Source organism: Anopheles stephensi, chromosome 3 (assembly GCF_013141755.1).
Source record: "Anopheles stephensi strain Indian chromosome 3, UCI_ANSTEP_V1.0, whole genome shotgun sequence".
NCBI classification, from domain to species: domain Eukaryota; kingdom Metazoa; phylum Arthropoda; class Insecta; order Diptera; family Culicidae; genus Anopheles; species Anopheles stephensi.
The window spans coordinates 23,632,501-23,647,111 of record NC_050203.1 but is presented as its reverse complement, the minus strand read 5'-3'; the positions used below and the strand labels follow the sequence as shown (position 1 = coordinate 23,647,111).

The 14,611-nt window shown below is 47.4% G+C and overlaps 1 protein-coding gene across 9 annotated transcripts in view; it reads left to right on the top strand.

Moving 5' to 3' along the window:
• The window catches only part of LOC118511320 (calcium-transporting ATPase sarcoplasmic/endoplasmic reticulum type), a 30,500-nt gene that overhangs the window by 3,462 nt on the left and 12,427 nt on the right, over positions 1 to 14,611 (top strand). For 7 of the 9 annotated variants that reach the window (XR_004906141.1, XR_004906138.1, XR_004906139.1 and 4 more), the window contains exons 2-3: positions 4,922 to 5,070; positions 12,422 to 12,439. Coding sequence is in view for 5 of the 9 variants with exons in the window: in XM_036054242.1 (XP_035910135.1) it covers positions 4,953 to 5,070; positions 12,422 to 12,439 (136 nt within the window). In the remaining 4 variants the exon portion in view is untranslated. Of the gene's footprint in view, positions 1 to 1,381; positions 1,563 to 3,054; positions 3,250 to 4,921; positions 5,071 to 12,421; positions 12,440 to 14,611 lie in introns of those variants that run through there. The other 2 variants (XM_036054241.1, XM_036054239.1) reach the window with 2 other exon arrangements.

Below are 14,611 nucleotides of genomic sequence, written 5' to 3'. Positions count from 1 at the left end.
TTGCCCCTGCTTGCCAGACGGTTTGGAGCACTTCTTGGGGAAGGATGTGAACACTCTGGGTCGCATTGTACGCGAAACAAGACAGGCGGACAAAACTGCTTACGAAAATGTTTGGAAGTTTTATGACTATTTGAACATTAAAAATTCTTTGTCGTTACGAGATTTTGAAAGGAAGTTAAGCCAGATTAGCACACGATCTCCGGCAATTCTACATTAACCTACTTCTGTCGATCAAAAACACCAAAACTCCAAAGAAGCTATCCTTAATGCTGCCTTTCAACTTCATTCTGCACTTCTGGCTTATGGGCTGGCCCAATTTACCGGCATCAATTTTTACTCCGATGCACCCGGAGAGCGTTAAGCAGCGTAACGAGGGTGGGATTATTTTATTTTTAAAATAATTTATCTGCACCTTCTAATATTAACCGGGGCGACCCTGGGATTGGGTAAAAATAATTGACCGATGGCTGCCGGGGAGCAACCATTTCGGAAAACTCCATCCGCGACCGTTGCGAAATACGGTTCCGGTGTTTCGTTTGCCGATTCGCTGCGATCGGTGCTCCGTGCTTGCGGTGAGAGATTTCAAGTGGGTTTTGATGTTACGACAAGCAGGAGAAGAAAAAAATATCGGAAAGTCGATATGACTGACTCATACTGGGTACTGGTTTTGGATTATATTTTCACGCAGTTCGATCAGCCGAACCGGTCCGCTTCACCACATGGCCGTGGTGAAGAAATGTTGAAACTGTATCAATAGCAGCGCTAGACAAGCGTCAAATGTAGCGAAAAACCCCCCGAGCGTCCATCATGTTTGGTGGACATCGGCCTAATGGAAGCAGCACGAACGACGAGCTCCTGGGTACGTTTGCCGAGCGTTCTAAAAGTGGTACCTCCCCATTCCCGGGGACTTGCATTGACTTGAAAAGGCCATCTGGGGACCGCCAAAACTTGTAGCGGCGGCCGGACTTTGGCTGGCGGCCTACTGCGCATGTCCCGAATGAAGATCTGATCCGGTCCTCTCCGGACGTGTAGAAGAGCGACTGTCTTTCTCTCTTAATTGTGATCGTGTTGGTCCGGGTGGGAAGTTTTTTTTTTTTTTTGCTTCTTCTCAGTTGTCAGATACTACCGGATCAGTGGATTCGGATTGTTCCTACAGGTTGGTAGAGCAGTTTTTCTTCCCCTTGGAAAAATTAACCACAAGTGACGGTACGGATAGAAACAAAACTACACGTAAAAGAACCGCTTTGGTCCCCCCGTTTTTGGCCAAGAGTATCAAGAGTGAGAGAAAAGGATTAATTTTCCGGCGTCTACTAATGCGCCACGCTCGGAGATACTTTCTGCGCCGATCGGCCTGATCCTCGGGCAGAGGTTCTCTTCAGTTGTTCACGAACGTTTCGCTGGTGCGCACAGTTTCGGCCAGTGCGTTACTGTCCTTGCGTTTGTGTTACGTTTGTGACCACTGTCTTTACCCGCCTGCGTGTAGAGCCCCAACGGCACCAACTGACCGCGACTAGTTGGCTGCTCAAGTGCTCTGTTACATAACGATCGTGCAGATACATTTGGTGAGTGTGTTTCGCCGTGGTTCTTGCAAATGCGGAATAGCTCGTTGTATGAGGATCGTGCCATATAAAACAGTGAATTATCAAAAAGTGGTTTGGGATTTGTTAAAAACATTGGTGCTTTTCATTCAAAATTGTGAGAGATTTTCTTTTTACAAACTCACGGAGCAGTGTATGGAAAAGTGTTTCTGGCAAGGGTTTCACATATCGCAACCCAACCTAATGTCCATGAATGATCTTGTGCAGTTTCACAACAATTTGATCAATTTTGTAGAACGAAATCGCACAACGTTTTCGTACTAATTGCGCCGCCAATGACTGAAAACTCATCATCTGGACGTCAACAACATCGCCCACTAGGCGAAAGCAACCCTCCTAGAACAACGCTGTTGATCACCCCCGAAGAAAACCTCACCCTCCCTGTGATCAAAAATCGATCAAACGGAATCGGTCAATGGCAGGTTTACTTTTGGCTGTGTGTATGCGCGCGCGTGTGTGTGTGTTGCTTTCTTTTCTATAAACTGGTTTGGCGTGTCAGACAGATGTCCCAAAAATAGTTTCAGCCCTTTGAACAGTGGCTGTTTGTAGCTTTATCGGTGAGCTAAATTAGTGCAGTTCGTGAAGGGACGGACAGCCATCCTCACGGGGAGGTGTAATTTGTAGAGCAATGTTAAGCTGCTCTAAATTGCTAGCCCTCATTTGCTGGCCGTCTGCGCGCAAACTAGGGAAAACCCCATTAGCGGCAACATAAATCATTCAACGCGAGTGAAATTCGCTACCTTGAAAAGCATTTTCTTTCAGTGAGACATGCTCGAGTCGAATCCGACAGAGTGGACTTTATGCTTGGTTTATTCAAAAATGAAAAAGGCTTTGCAAGTCTTTGGGTTCTATTTTTTAGCTTTAAAAATGATAATATCCTTTTAGCTTGGCTAGCAATATGAAAAGAAAAATATTCTTATTACAGAAGAGAAAAAAAGAGTTGTGAATCAAGGAAGCATAAGAATCCTTTTGAAATTACCATAAGAACGCTGAAACTGATTAAAATAAGCCTAAAAATGAGAAAACTAAACTGAAATACTTATAGAAAACAAAACCAAACGAAGCAATGAGGAGCGAAGCCGCGTTCAGTTTAAATTCAAACAACGAGCGAAACAACCTTTGACAGCAGTCCATACACATTTTCGCTCGCACGCTGCTAGGGGAACAGACATATGATTGCGTTTACAATGTAGTGGTCCAGTACTTCTACCTTGAAACGCTTTTCCAATTTCATTATGTTCAAAATAATACAATTACGATCTGAAAAGCTATGAGAATTCTTTGTTCTATTTTGAAAGTAATTTTAAACAGTTTTTAACTGTTGAAAAATGATGCAAAACAGGAATTTATCATCCGGTTGACATAGCCACCTGTCCGGTGGGCGTCCCAGTGTGCACCATTTGGCAGCTGGCATGAACGAACAAAAAAAGTAAGCAAAGATCCGGTCGCATAGAACGAAAAAAAAACGCGAGAGCTAATTTGTCGCTTATTTCCTTGCGTAGCGAACGGGCTTACCCCGATCGGTCCTTTGTGCTTGTGCGATTGTTTCTCGTGTTGCGCGCGGAGTGCAGTTGTTGTTTCGTTGCAGTTCTCCGTGCGCTTTTCCCTGCGCTTGAGCGGGGTCACAGCGATAGCAAAAACTAAAATCCTGGTTAGTAATAGTGGTGGGAAGAAGGGGAAAAGAAAATGTTGCCGTTATCTCTGTATCCCCGGGATTAGTTTGCGAGTTTTTTGCTTTTCATATGTGCCAGAATCGCACACGCTAGCCCTTTGGCTTGAATCCACGCGATACGGGATTTCCACGTAGAGTGCCCCAGCTGTGGGGTTTATTTATTTTTTCCCTCTCTCGCGATGCAATTCCATCCGTTCCTGTAGCAAAGCAAAATCATGCGTTTTTAGTTACCAGCGTGCATGGTTGTATGTGTGTGTGTCCGTGTGTATATGAACGTGTCATATACAAGAGAAGTGTGATGTGGAGCATTGTAGGAAAAGGACGTTTTGCGCTGATAGTAAAAGCCCTTTCACGGTAAACATTGGAGACCCGGGGGCCTTCTCGCTGGAACGCTGACCCGCGAAAATTGTGGACATTCTTCGTGTATGAAAAATACCACCAGTAAAAGGCAGCCCTTGAAGCAGTCAGCACCAGCCAGCTAGTCACGGCTTTTGGCCAACTCATTCCAACCGTTAAAACCATTCCGTGTGCGAGCGGGGCGCCGTAGTGTGTGCCTGTGTATGCGCGCGCGTGTGTGTGTGTTCGATCACACCACGCGCGTTTGGGTGTGTGAGTGTGCGTGCGATTTTTTTTTGCTGCCACTGCTGGTGCTGCTTCGTTCATTTCACGGCTGGGTTGCGAATGCGTGTTTCCTTTTCCGATCCCTCTCTTTTCCCTGTAACCGTGGCGCAATACACAAATCACCACGTAAGTGTTTATCGAAAAGAGCGAGCGAACGAACGAAGGCGAACGGAGGTTCTTTCTTACGGTTCCGCGAAGGAATGTTTCGTGAGATAATTTTCCTTCGCGTAGATTATCACGTCTTTCGATCACAGTAGACGGTTCGCTCTGGTCGCAGTGTTCTGAGGTAGTTTCCCACAGAAGAAAAACAGGATTTGATCCTGTTTGATGGAATCCAAGTGACCCGTTAGTCGAAGAAGCAAGCAATTCTGTGTAAGAAGTTGTTCAGATCCCTCGGGTGGCAGGTTTTTTAGGTTATGTTTGTTAAAGCGGTCAGTTCCGGGAGCAACGGAATACGGTGGTGCTAGTTCTACGTATCGCGAATAGTTCTGTCGATGAAGAGCTTTCTAGAATTGGTTAGTTGGACGGCGAGACGGTTGACTTTTCGCAAACACCGGTGGAAAGTGCTAGCCGGAGCAGAAATCCGTCAAACGTCAACAGTGCCACATAGTGCGGAAAAGGGTTAATGAACTCCAAAAATGGTGCCCAGTGGGTTTCGGCGTACGTGTATAGCACAGTGTGGCCTGCTTTACCGGGTGGTATTTCACCATCGTCATCGGTCGTTTCTTGAACGCGAATCGAAGCGTGTGTGTGCATGTGTCACAATCGGGGCCAGCGATCTGTCTGCCACCCCACGGTCACTATCAGCTGTGGCAGTAGGTTAGGTCCGCTGATCAATCCAACACCACCCCACCACCGTTAACCAAAACCACCACCAACAATGCGTTTAAGGAGGATCTTGTGATCGGGAAAAATTTCAGGATCAAATTCCACTCTCATGAACTGACTCCGGAAGAACCAACCGCATACTCATGGCACTCTTGTCTGTTTCGCTTCTTCCCTCTCTGTCTCTCTCTCTCTCTCTATGCAGAACTGCCGGTAACACAAAATAATCACCCACCATGGAGGACGGCCATAGCAAGACCGTCGATGAAGTCCTAAGTCACTTCCGCGTCGACCCGGAGAGAGGTCTCACCATCGACCAGGTGAAGGAATACCAGAAGAAGTATGGACCTAATGGTAAGTGTTATGCCTACTGGGATTTTTTTCTTATCGTTTTAGATTGCTTTTAGTATCGGCCAGTCTCAGGTTTCTCTTGGGTGCCTCTAAGGAAGATGTTAGAATTACCCCGATCGAGTCAGATGAATCTAGCTGGCCTCTTTTTCCCCACTTTAGGGCAAACATGTTCGAATTACTACATTCGGAAGTAATATTCGGGCGAGACGAAAATGCTGTGCTCGCTGTTTTGTGTGTTTGCCGGTGTTGGCTTATAAACCAGCGTGGCCAACTTTTCCCCTTTTGAAAATCGAGCAACGTTTTGTGGTTTTTCTTTCGCATCGTTCCCATGCGACTGCGACGCGCGGTGCGTTATGAGACTTTTGGTAAAACAGAGAAGATACCTATCTCTCGCCGCGTATCGCGCTGTGCTCGTTACTTTACCGGAGATAAGGTATTCGCGAGAAGGTCATTAAGGCGGATGTTATTAGCGTGTTCAAGGTGTGTGTATGTTATTAGGTTTCCCTTTTTTTTTTGTCTCGATGCAAATGAGTCGAAGGTGCTCGGTTCTGATAAGTAACAGCACGAGTTTGAAAATTTAGCTCACCACAAACCACCTGCGCTTCGAATAATAACTCGGCATGCGATGGGACAATTTCGTATGCTAAAGGGTCAGATAATTTATGTTAACCCTGCCGTTTTCTTGTGTTCCAAGACACCGACATGAGCGGTACCGTATTTGTAATCGGTTTTCTTTTCGTCTCGGCAAAAGACCTTGAACCGTGCGGAACACCGTAGCAGAAAGGTTCCTTTAAAAAACATATTTTCCCTTTTTACCATCGTCCACAACATTGACCGTTGGTGGGGGCGGCGGTTAAGACCTTGGAAGAAAATTTTAATTTATAGGCATTACCTTTTGCTCCCGGGAGGGGGATTTAGTAAACAACGGCACAACCACCAGGCAGACAGAGGCAACGCACTACCAAATGATTCAAAAATGTTCGACCAAATCAAGATGCTTTGTAATTTGTTTTGGGTTTTAGTTGTTTACACGTGGGACGATCGGCCTCCCTCCTCCCGCTGGATACTCCGGTCCAGACCCCCCGGGCCCAGCGACTGACTGACCTCAAAAAGAAGGCTCGAAAGGGCCCATTTATTACAATACATCACGAAAAATCAATTAACCGGCACGATTTTAAGACGTTGGAAGTGCGCTAAATATAGCATTTGCTTGGCGCGCCGTGCTCACGAGCTCGCGCTGGAGGAGCTGTTCTGTGTTTTCTATTTTCCATCGCTGGAAGAAATTTTTTTCGTTGTAAATTTTCATTAAACTTCTCCCCAGGCTTGCAAAGTGGCCGATTTTTGGGGGTGCGAAACAGAGGCTCTACACACACAATTTTTACGATCCAACAACATAATTGAGTTATTCGAACGGATCAAAGGGGGGGTTGACATCCATTCTTCATATTGCGTTTGACTGGTTTACGTTTAACAATGCATTAATGCCGATAGCGACCACATCGGGAGCCGATAGCACGCTGTAAGATTAGGTTATCAGTAGCGCCGACCGTCTCCGTTTGCCCAGCTGTGAGCGGTGTGATCCAGACCCTTTCGTTCCGGTTGCGTTTCGATAGCGGAACGCCACATTGTGTTTTTTTTTTCTATTCGTTCTTCCAAACGCCAATAGAACGAGTTTGTGATAATCCAATTAGAGATGGTGCCATTAGACGATGGGGTTTTGGTGGTTCGTTCGTCTGTACTGCTACCGCTTTTCATCATTAATCAATCGTCGGTAATTAGCAAACGCAGAGGCGACGTAGTATAAAGTGGGTTGGCGTTACTCATCTTGCTGTACAATTTTCTTCCCAAGAAACCTAGAAAAACAATTGTGCATATTTGCCGTTGGTCAATAGTGGCAACGGTATCCAACGGTAAACATCCGTCCATAGTCCACAAAGCACCGGTCTGTGTAGTACAATGGGAGCAGTGTAATAAACTGGGTAATCTTATTACTCCTAAATGCATCCCTTTTTTCGGGCAGCACAAATTGTGGGTTAAAATTGCATTTGGCAGAAAATTAAATCCTATCCTTTGGTGCCCTGGGAGGATGTTCCCTTTTTTGGGGCTAAGTTCAGTGTGGCGCATAAGTGTTGTGCTTTCGAAACAGGGGGCGCGCGTCCAAAGGGTAAAGGGGATGGCGGCTTAGGAAGGAAGAGTGTCATAGAGCGGATGAGTGCCATAACCACTTGAAAGTTTTCACCTCCTGCCGCTTTTCATCGGCGGTCGTCGTCGTCGGAAGGACAATGTCAAGCGAAATTGCACTCTCGGTGCTACACGACGGGGTAAAAGCTGGACTGCTGCGTCGTAGCAAAGCTCTTTAACCGGCGGTCACACAGCACGTTTTCCACCGACGGCCTGTGATTGATAGTGAGTGGTAACCTTACCGTACGGAAGGAAGCATTTTGTGTCTGGTCATTGTCATCACAGGCGAACCACGTGTCCCGAACAATCGATTTTGATGCTTTATTATAAGGGTTACTGACGGGAAAAGAACGGGCCTCTGGGCCAAGAAGAACAATATTGAATGTAAATCTGCCCTTGATATAGGAAATGAGGCTTGGGGGTGCAACAAAACAGATGCAAGACATAACTCTAATCCTCACACAACGGTGATGTGAACAAAAGAACTTCCAAACGGTTCGGGGGTGAGCTGCCAGGGGTGTGATCTATTTTCGAGATCTTCACCGTTGCCTTGACGGTTATGCACGCTTTGCGTGTGTGTTTGTGTGTATGTTTGCGTCGTTGTCCGTCCTCCCAGGGTCCTCCCCCGGGGGGGTGGCGGGGGACTAGAGGAAGGAACAGCGAAAGGTGCTAATCGATCGTGTATATCCACACCTTGGCTGTTTTGCGTTGGTCAAGGTGATTCGCGTTCGATATCACGAGATTCGCTGGAAGAAGCTCCCCTTATAAACATCTTGTCCACCCTCCCGAATGCTACTAGGTTAGGAGGGGAGAAGGCTGGGCGTGAGGTGTGTAATCGTTGCGAAATGGGGATACCGAACTCATCGGCACTCACCGACTCAAGCTCTAGCTAGCCGTAACATTTTCGGCTGCCAGCATTTCACAACGGATCTTACGGAGAAAGGGATGTGTTTTAAAGACTCGGTTGGTACAGCCCGGCGGTGAGCGATCGCTCTCACCGATCAGCGTCCGACTGGTACTGTGGTTTGCGAGAGCGCATTACAAACTGTGTGGCCACGTGCGTAAGCATTGCTTCCCCAGACGGTGGCGCTGTGCGGTACTCACACGATCGCCCTTTTGACGTCTTGATCATATCGTGGTAGGGGTACGGACCCCTTTTTCCACGGCGAAGGCGCCTGCTGGGTGGCAGTAAACCGCGATCGGCAGAGCATCGCTTTGACGTCAAAGAACGTTACTGTGCTCATCCACCACCCTTATTGCCGGTGATCGTGCGGTTTAAACACACACACACACACGTATGGGGGCACACGCGGATCGATTGCGTTCTGTCGAACGCGAGGTGATTGTGTGGTGTGTAGTAGCAACCGCCGACCATGTCGTCGTCGTCTTCCTTCGCTTACGATAATCTTCACTCAGGCGGCAACCGCGCCGACGACTGCGTGACGCTCCAACGGCAAGGTGTTCCACTCCGCCCGACGAGGCTGCGCACGTGTGTGTGTGTGATGGAGTGTAGTTACAGCTGTTTCTCCCTAAAAGCTCATTTGCTCGGGGGTGGTACGAACAACAAATGGTTGTTGTGCCGACCCTATCGATGTTATGCACACACAGAGGACAGAGTTTTTGTCATCTCAATCATTTTATGGCAAACGACATCATCATGACCCACAGCGCGCGGACTCCATCAGAACGGAGTCGAACTCCTCATGCTCGGCGGGAGACTCGTTCGAAGGATGAGAAGGTTTCCCGTTGTGTTTTTTTTTTCCTCCAACCACACTAGCATTTGTGTTCCGTCCATTTGCTAATCGCGTGAAATGTACTGCATCGTCGGCATTGCCCTCGGCGCAACAACCTCCAACCATCAACCCGTGTGTGACGGTGCGGGCGCAAGTTTGTGTACGCATTCGAATTGAGGTCGTTGGTGTAGCGGCGTCGCCGGGGTGGGTATCGTACACGGGGTTCGGAAGTTAGTTTATGAATAATTCGCCCCGTCACACCGTGTCCGGGCCATTTTGCTGTGGGCAGGTGTTTTGAAGAAGTGCGGTGACAACTGGACAGGTTTTCCCTTTCGGTCAAGGATCGCTTAAAATGCGCTGCAAGCAATGAAATAAATCAAAAGCGGAAAATTGAGACTTCCCCCCCCACATCTCATTGGTGGTTTTTGGTCATATATGGGTACGGCTAGATTTGAACGGCGTGTATGCAAGACTTCAACAAAAAAACCCGCTCCAAAGCTAATGTTTTCTCAGGCAGTAGTATTAGCGGTGGAGCGTCTGGTATGTCTGGAATCTCTAAAATCATTCCCCTAGTGGCCATCGAAGCATCATCCTGGGTGTGCTCGGTCTGGGAGATATAAAGTGAAGATCGATAATAAAAATCCATCTTCAAACGATCGCTCTTGGTCGCGTCTGCTGTTGTTTTAGTACGACCGGCATTGGAGCGACCCAGAATAGAGCAGATACGTGCGGAAGATTCGTTCCGGTGATGTTGTTGCTGTGCGTAATTCTTGGAACTAACTCGCATCCCCTCGGTCGTTGATCGATCCACGAATTAAAGTTTAAATGTATTTTTTTACCGGGAACAAGATGGGTGTTTATAAAATCTCTCTTCTCTTCCCGGAAAAATGAATGAGAACGTACTTTTCCTGAACAGTTCGGCAAAAAAATAAGATTAATAGAGTTGAGTAGTTTTACTGGTTAGTTATGTCAGGTTGACTGGACTAATTCGCTGGATTGCTATTTAGTGGTAAGAAATGAAATCGCTCTCTTGACCCACCTGTTCTTTGGCCTACTGCCTGAAGATATTCAAACCATGGGTTCCACATTCCAGACGAACTTAAAATAACTATCTCGATGAAAGGTTTATGACGTCATTAACTAAAATCATCCCTTCCGTTTGCGTGCCAAAAAGCGCTGACGGTGTAAGGGTAGAGGCGGTAGAAAGAAAGTGTTAAAAATGTGGAAAATTAATATTCCCTTCCGCTTGCTGTGCCGCCCTTGAACGTGTGAAAACCTTAACCCATCGACGTATCGATCAGCGTACCCTTGGAAGAGGGTTGAACAACGGGACGGAGTAGGAAGCACTGCTTCAGGATGATGTGGATCAACGGTTTTATTAGATCGGATTGCAAACGATAAGCGGAAGGAAGGGTATCGGCTAGAAGCTTGATACCCACGCTCGGCTGCATGATTTATCACATTTTTCTAACCTCACCGTGAACAAATGAGAATGAATCATCGAGCTTGGCTGCGCTCTGTTGCTTGGAAAATACCTTCTCGACATCAGTTGTATAGCGCTGCCTTTTTTTTTGAGTTCTCTCTCATTATACACCTATAATAATCTATTTAAAAAGTATCCTCTCCACCACAGTATAATGGTGTTTCGATAGTTTATGATCACGTAGAGCACGGGCAGTGGATCTGCTTAGCTAAGCCGAAAGAAATGCGTACGCTGTTGGGGAAAGAGAAACACCGCCTGTTCGCAACACAATCTCAGAAACATCCAGCAGAACAACCGGCAACAGAAGTGTATTAACAGATGTTCGATGTTTTTAAAACAAAATCACTTGACACGTGTTCCTCCTCTTTACAATAAGACAGACGAGACTAGGCTCTCCGCTGCATTGCGTAGACATTGGACGATATGATGAGTTCGGGGGGATTTTTTTTCTTTCCTACTACCACGGGTCATTGGTAGACTTTGGAGGGCTGGCCAGTAAATAATCTTTCCGTCAATCGCAAGGACAGTTGAGCTGTTTGGTGTCCGTGCATTGAATGGTGCGGTTTGCAGTGAAGAATATTAAATGATTGGCATTGCGAAGTGTGCTTAAGGCCATAGGTGAGTAATACTCTTCACGATGGATACCACGAACCCCCCTTAGTCCAGGCATATGTTGGTTTGTTATGCTTTATTTGCATATCTGCCGGATGACGACGGTCTGGACAATGATCCAGATATGTCAGTGTATCGAGAATCTCAGACTCGAAGTGAATTAGCCTGTTTAAATTTGAGTCATTTCGAAGGATTTCGCCTTCGTATTCCCCTGCTTTCAGGGCGAAGAACCCATTCTTCCGGGATCGCTCCCATGCGCCCTCGGTCGCTCAGCCATGCTTCTGGGGCCAGTGCGGCACGATCATAAAGAAACAATAATTTAATATCATATCATCGGAACGGGAGAGGATGGGAATGTTAGTAATGTGTGCTGTAGTATTTATAAATATACAGCGCGTTGTCCATGCGTGTTGTCGAACGCCGGAGTTGTACGGCTACCGGCCTTTTGCCTTCGCTTTTGTGCAGTTTTTCACACTCCGGGTTTTTACTTTCCCCGGGGTTGGATTTTCGGCGACTGGACGGAAGTGGAAAGTAGTGAGTGTACGCACAAGAACAGCAAACATCGCTTGGTTTTCGTTCCTTCCGCTGCAGGTACAGTTCTCTGTAGGTGGGAAGCAGTAGCGAGTAAAGAAAACGGATTTTTCCCCCACGCTCTCTACCCACCGGTAGTTCGGACAACGAACCGTTGAGCAACGTGTGAAGGAAGTTTGTTTGCTGTTGCTGCTGATGCTGTTGGCGTCGGGCTACTGTCCGAAGGATTGTGTATTAAGCGCCACCTGACCTTCCATTGCCGCTTGCCGCCCTCAAGTGGAGAAGCGTCTATTTTTGGGTGAACTGTGCTGCTGGACGGTTACGATCACCGGTTGGCAGCAGTAGCAGAAGCGAAGAATGGTTGTTTCCTTTTGGTGTGAGGTTGATCATTTTTCCTCCTCATGAGATACGACGGTGTCTAGCAATGACAGTAGCTGTGGAAGCAGTGCTAGCACAACACCGGCTCTTATGTGTCCGAAAATGGTGCGTAACCGCAAGGGTAGATTTATGAAGAAAAGCTACTCTTTTTTAAAAGATTTTCCTTGCCTTTTCTGCTGTTCAAAGCGTCGTATAAACATTGACGTCAAACTGCAACGTCTTCGTTTGGGGAGATCCACTGGCAGTTGACCTCAAGTGTGGCGGGATGATGGGCAAATCTTAACTCTGCTCTGCTCCAATTAGCACGTGAACGATCGATTGATCTTTACAGCGGGGGTAGACCCTGAGACTGAGCTTTCTGCTGCCGATGCTTTACATTCTGTGTTCCAGTATGCTAATAGATTTTTCTCTTTCCTCTGTTTCTTTCCACCCACAGAACTACCCGCTGAAGAAGGTACGTATTTGAGTCGGAGGGTTGCATCGTTCGCGTTACGGATAGAGTTGGCTCGGTTTCATCAGTTGCTTGTGTACGACGAATCGCGCGATAGTAGAGTCTCTTTCCATACTAGAAAGCCGCAAAGAATAGCTGCGAAAATATGGTGAAACAAAACGCCAACGTGTCCCAGTAGTGTATGACGGTGTGCGGAGCGAAGCGCTGGCAAGCGGGAGGCGGCCAACGATGGCTAGAATAAATAAAATCGGTACCCTTTTCTGGGTGCCCGACAGCGTCGTCACTCTGGCGTTTTGGAAACTGGTTCTCCAGACGTCAGCAGTGCTGGATAAATGAAACCATTGCGAGGCGCTGAAGCGAGCATTCATCAAACAAAGGCCCCCTTTCCCGCTGTCGTTTGGTCGTTCGAGCAGCAGCACACCTTCGCGGTTAACCTATCAGCAGCGGAACGCGACTTTGAGGTGGCTCCATCGAGATGAAACGGTTTCGAAAATCTGGATATTTGTTCGTGAAAGTCACACAAGCTCCGTGCTTTCCACCACGACACAGTGGACAGTGGAACCGCTGTCTTCTTCATTCGCGATGATTCGTGGAGCGCGTGGAGTTTGAGTACGAGTGTGGGACTCATGTAGCCCAACCCTCCCCCAGCTCACCATGCGGCTGCTACTCGATTGTCGCCCGGTCTTTGTTCTCCCTGTTTACTTGTGCACAGCGAGCTCTCTGGACCCCGAAATGGTCTAATGGCGCCGTAAGATAAGAAACAGATGAAGCTGCTACCAATCTGTTCGTTCGCAGGTAGTATAACACGGTGGGGGTTGCAATGTGCGGAACGATTCACCCGCGTCGACCATTTAACCACAGACCAATTCATGCTCCGTATGTTTTTGTATGTGTGCAAATGGTTGTGTGCGCCTGGTCGTAGTGGCCGCATCATATCAGCCTCCCACCACGTGTGTAATGTTCGCTCACATTTCCCGACCCGACTGTACACGTATTGAAAGGAGACAAAAAATAGGCCATGTAAATATGGGAGAGAGTCGTGCCTGCAGTCGAGAGGACCAACGATGTTGCACCGGAGCTGGCGTGTGTGAAGGATGAAAATATTTACCTCGACCTACGAGAATGCTTCCCGACCGACACGACCTCTGTCACACACTAGCCAAATCTATCCTGCCACACACCGGCTCCAATTAATGAAAAGCAATCGTGTGATGTGCCGTTTCCTTTACATGCAAATGGCGTGCGGAAGCCAAATTACGATATAAAAGTGCAGCATGTGATGGCACCATAAAACAGGCAAGCCTCTCGGAAGGATATGATGAATCCAGCATGCACCAGGAAATGGAGCACGGGTAAACGGACACTTTTCATTCGTGATGGTTCTATTTATACAGCGCCGATTGTTTATCCGGTCGTTCAACAAATATTCATGCCGGCATCGAAATGCATCGAGAGATGATACGAAAGGATGATTTTTATAACGAACGAGGCTACTATTCTCGCCTCAGTGTGTCGGTCCGTGCATTCCGTTTGCCGATAAAAAAAGGGGCTGTAAAGTATATCAGGTGACAAATAGTATGAAATCCTACTCGAGATTATAAATTATACCCGTTCCGGAAAGCCGGTATTGTTGATAATACCTTACGCTGTGATGTGCTGTTGTCTCGTAAGACAACACAGATTAACCGAAAGCAAATGTTTGGTTGCCTGCCTGGGGGGGATGGTAATCAAGCTCAGTGTTGAGGACCGGGATTCATCATCATCATCATCATCCTCCTCATCGTCATACGGTGAGAACAAAGGCTTCATACTGTGACGAAAGCGATACAGCGCAACACGCACACCACCCAACGCTTGATGAAGGCGCTATTTTTATGCGCCCCTGACAAAAATAAGTATTACGTGCTAAGTACGTACGTGCGTACGTTCGGTTTGGGCCCGCGGCCGGTACGGTGGTACGGTGGTACGCGTTTGACCTGTCCTCATCCGATAGCATTCTGAACGCAGACCGTCGTGTTACGCATGTGAATGGGCACCGAAGGACGCAAGCCCCCACCCCGCTCCTACGGTTGTGCTGTGCTGCAATGTAACATATGGCGTTTGGGGCAATAACTCGGTTCATTACACTCAACTCCCAGCGTGGTATTAATTTTAAACAAAACTGTCATCATGCTG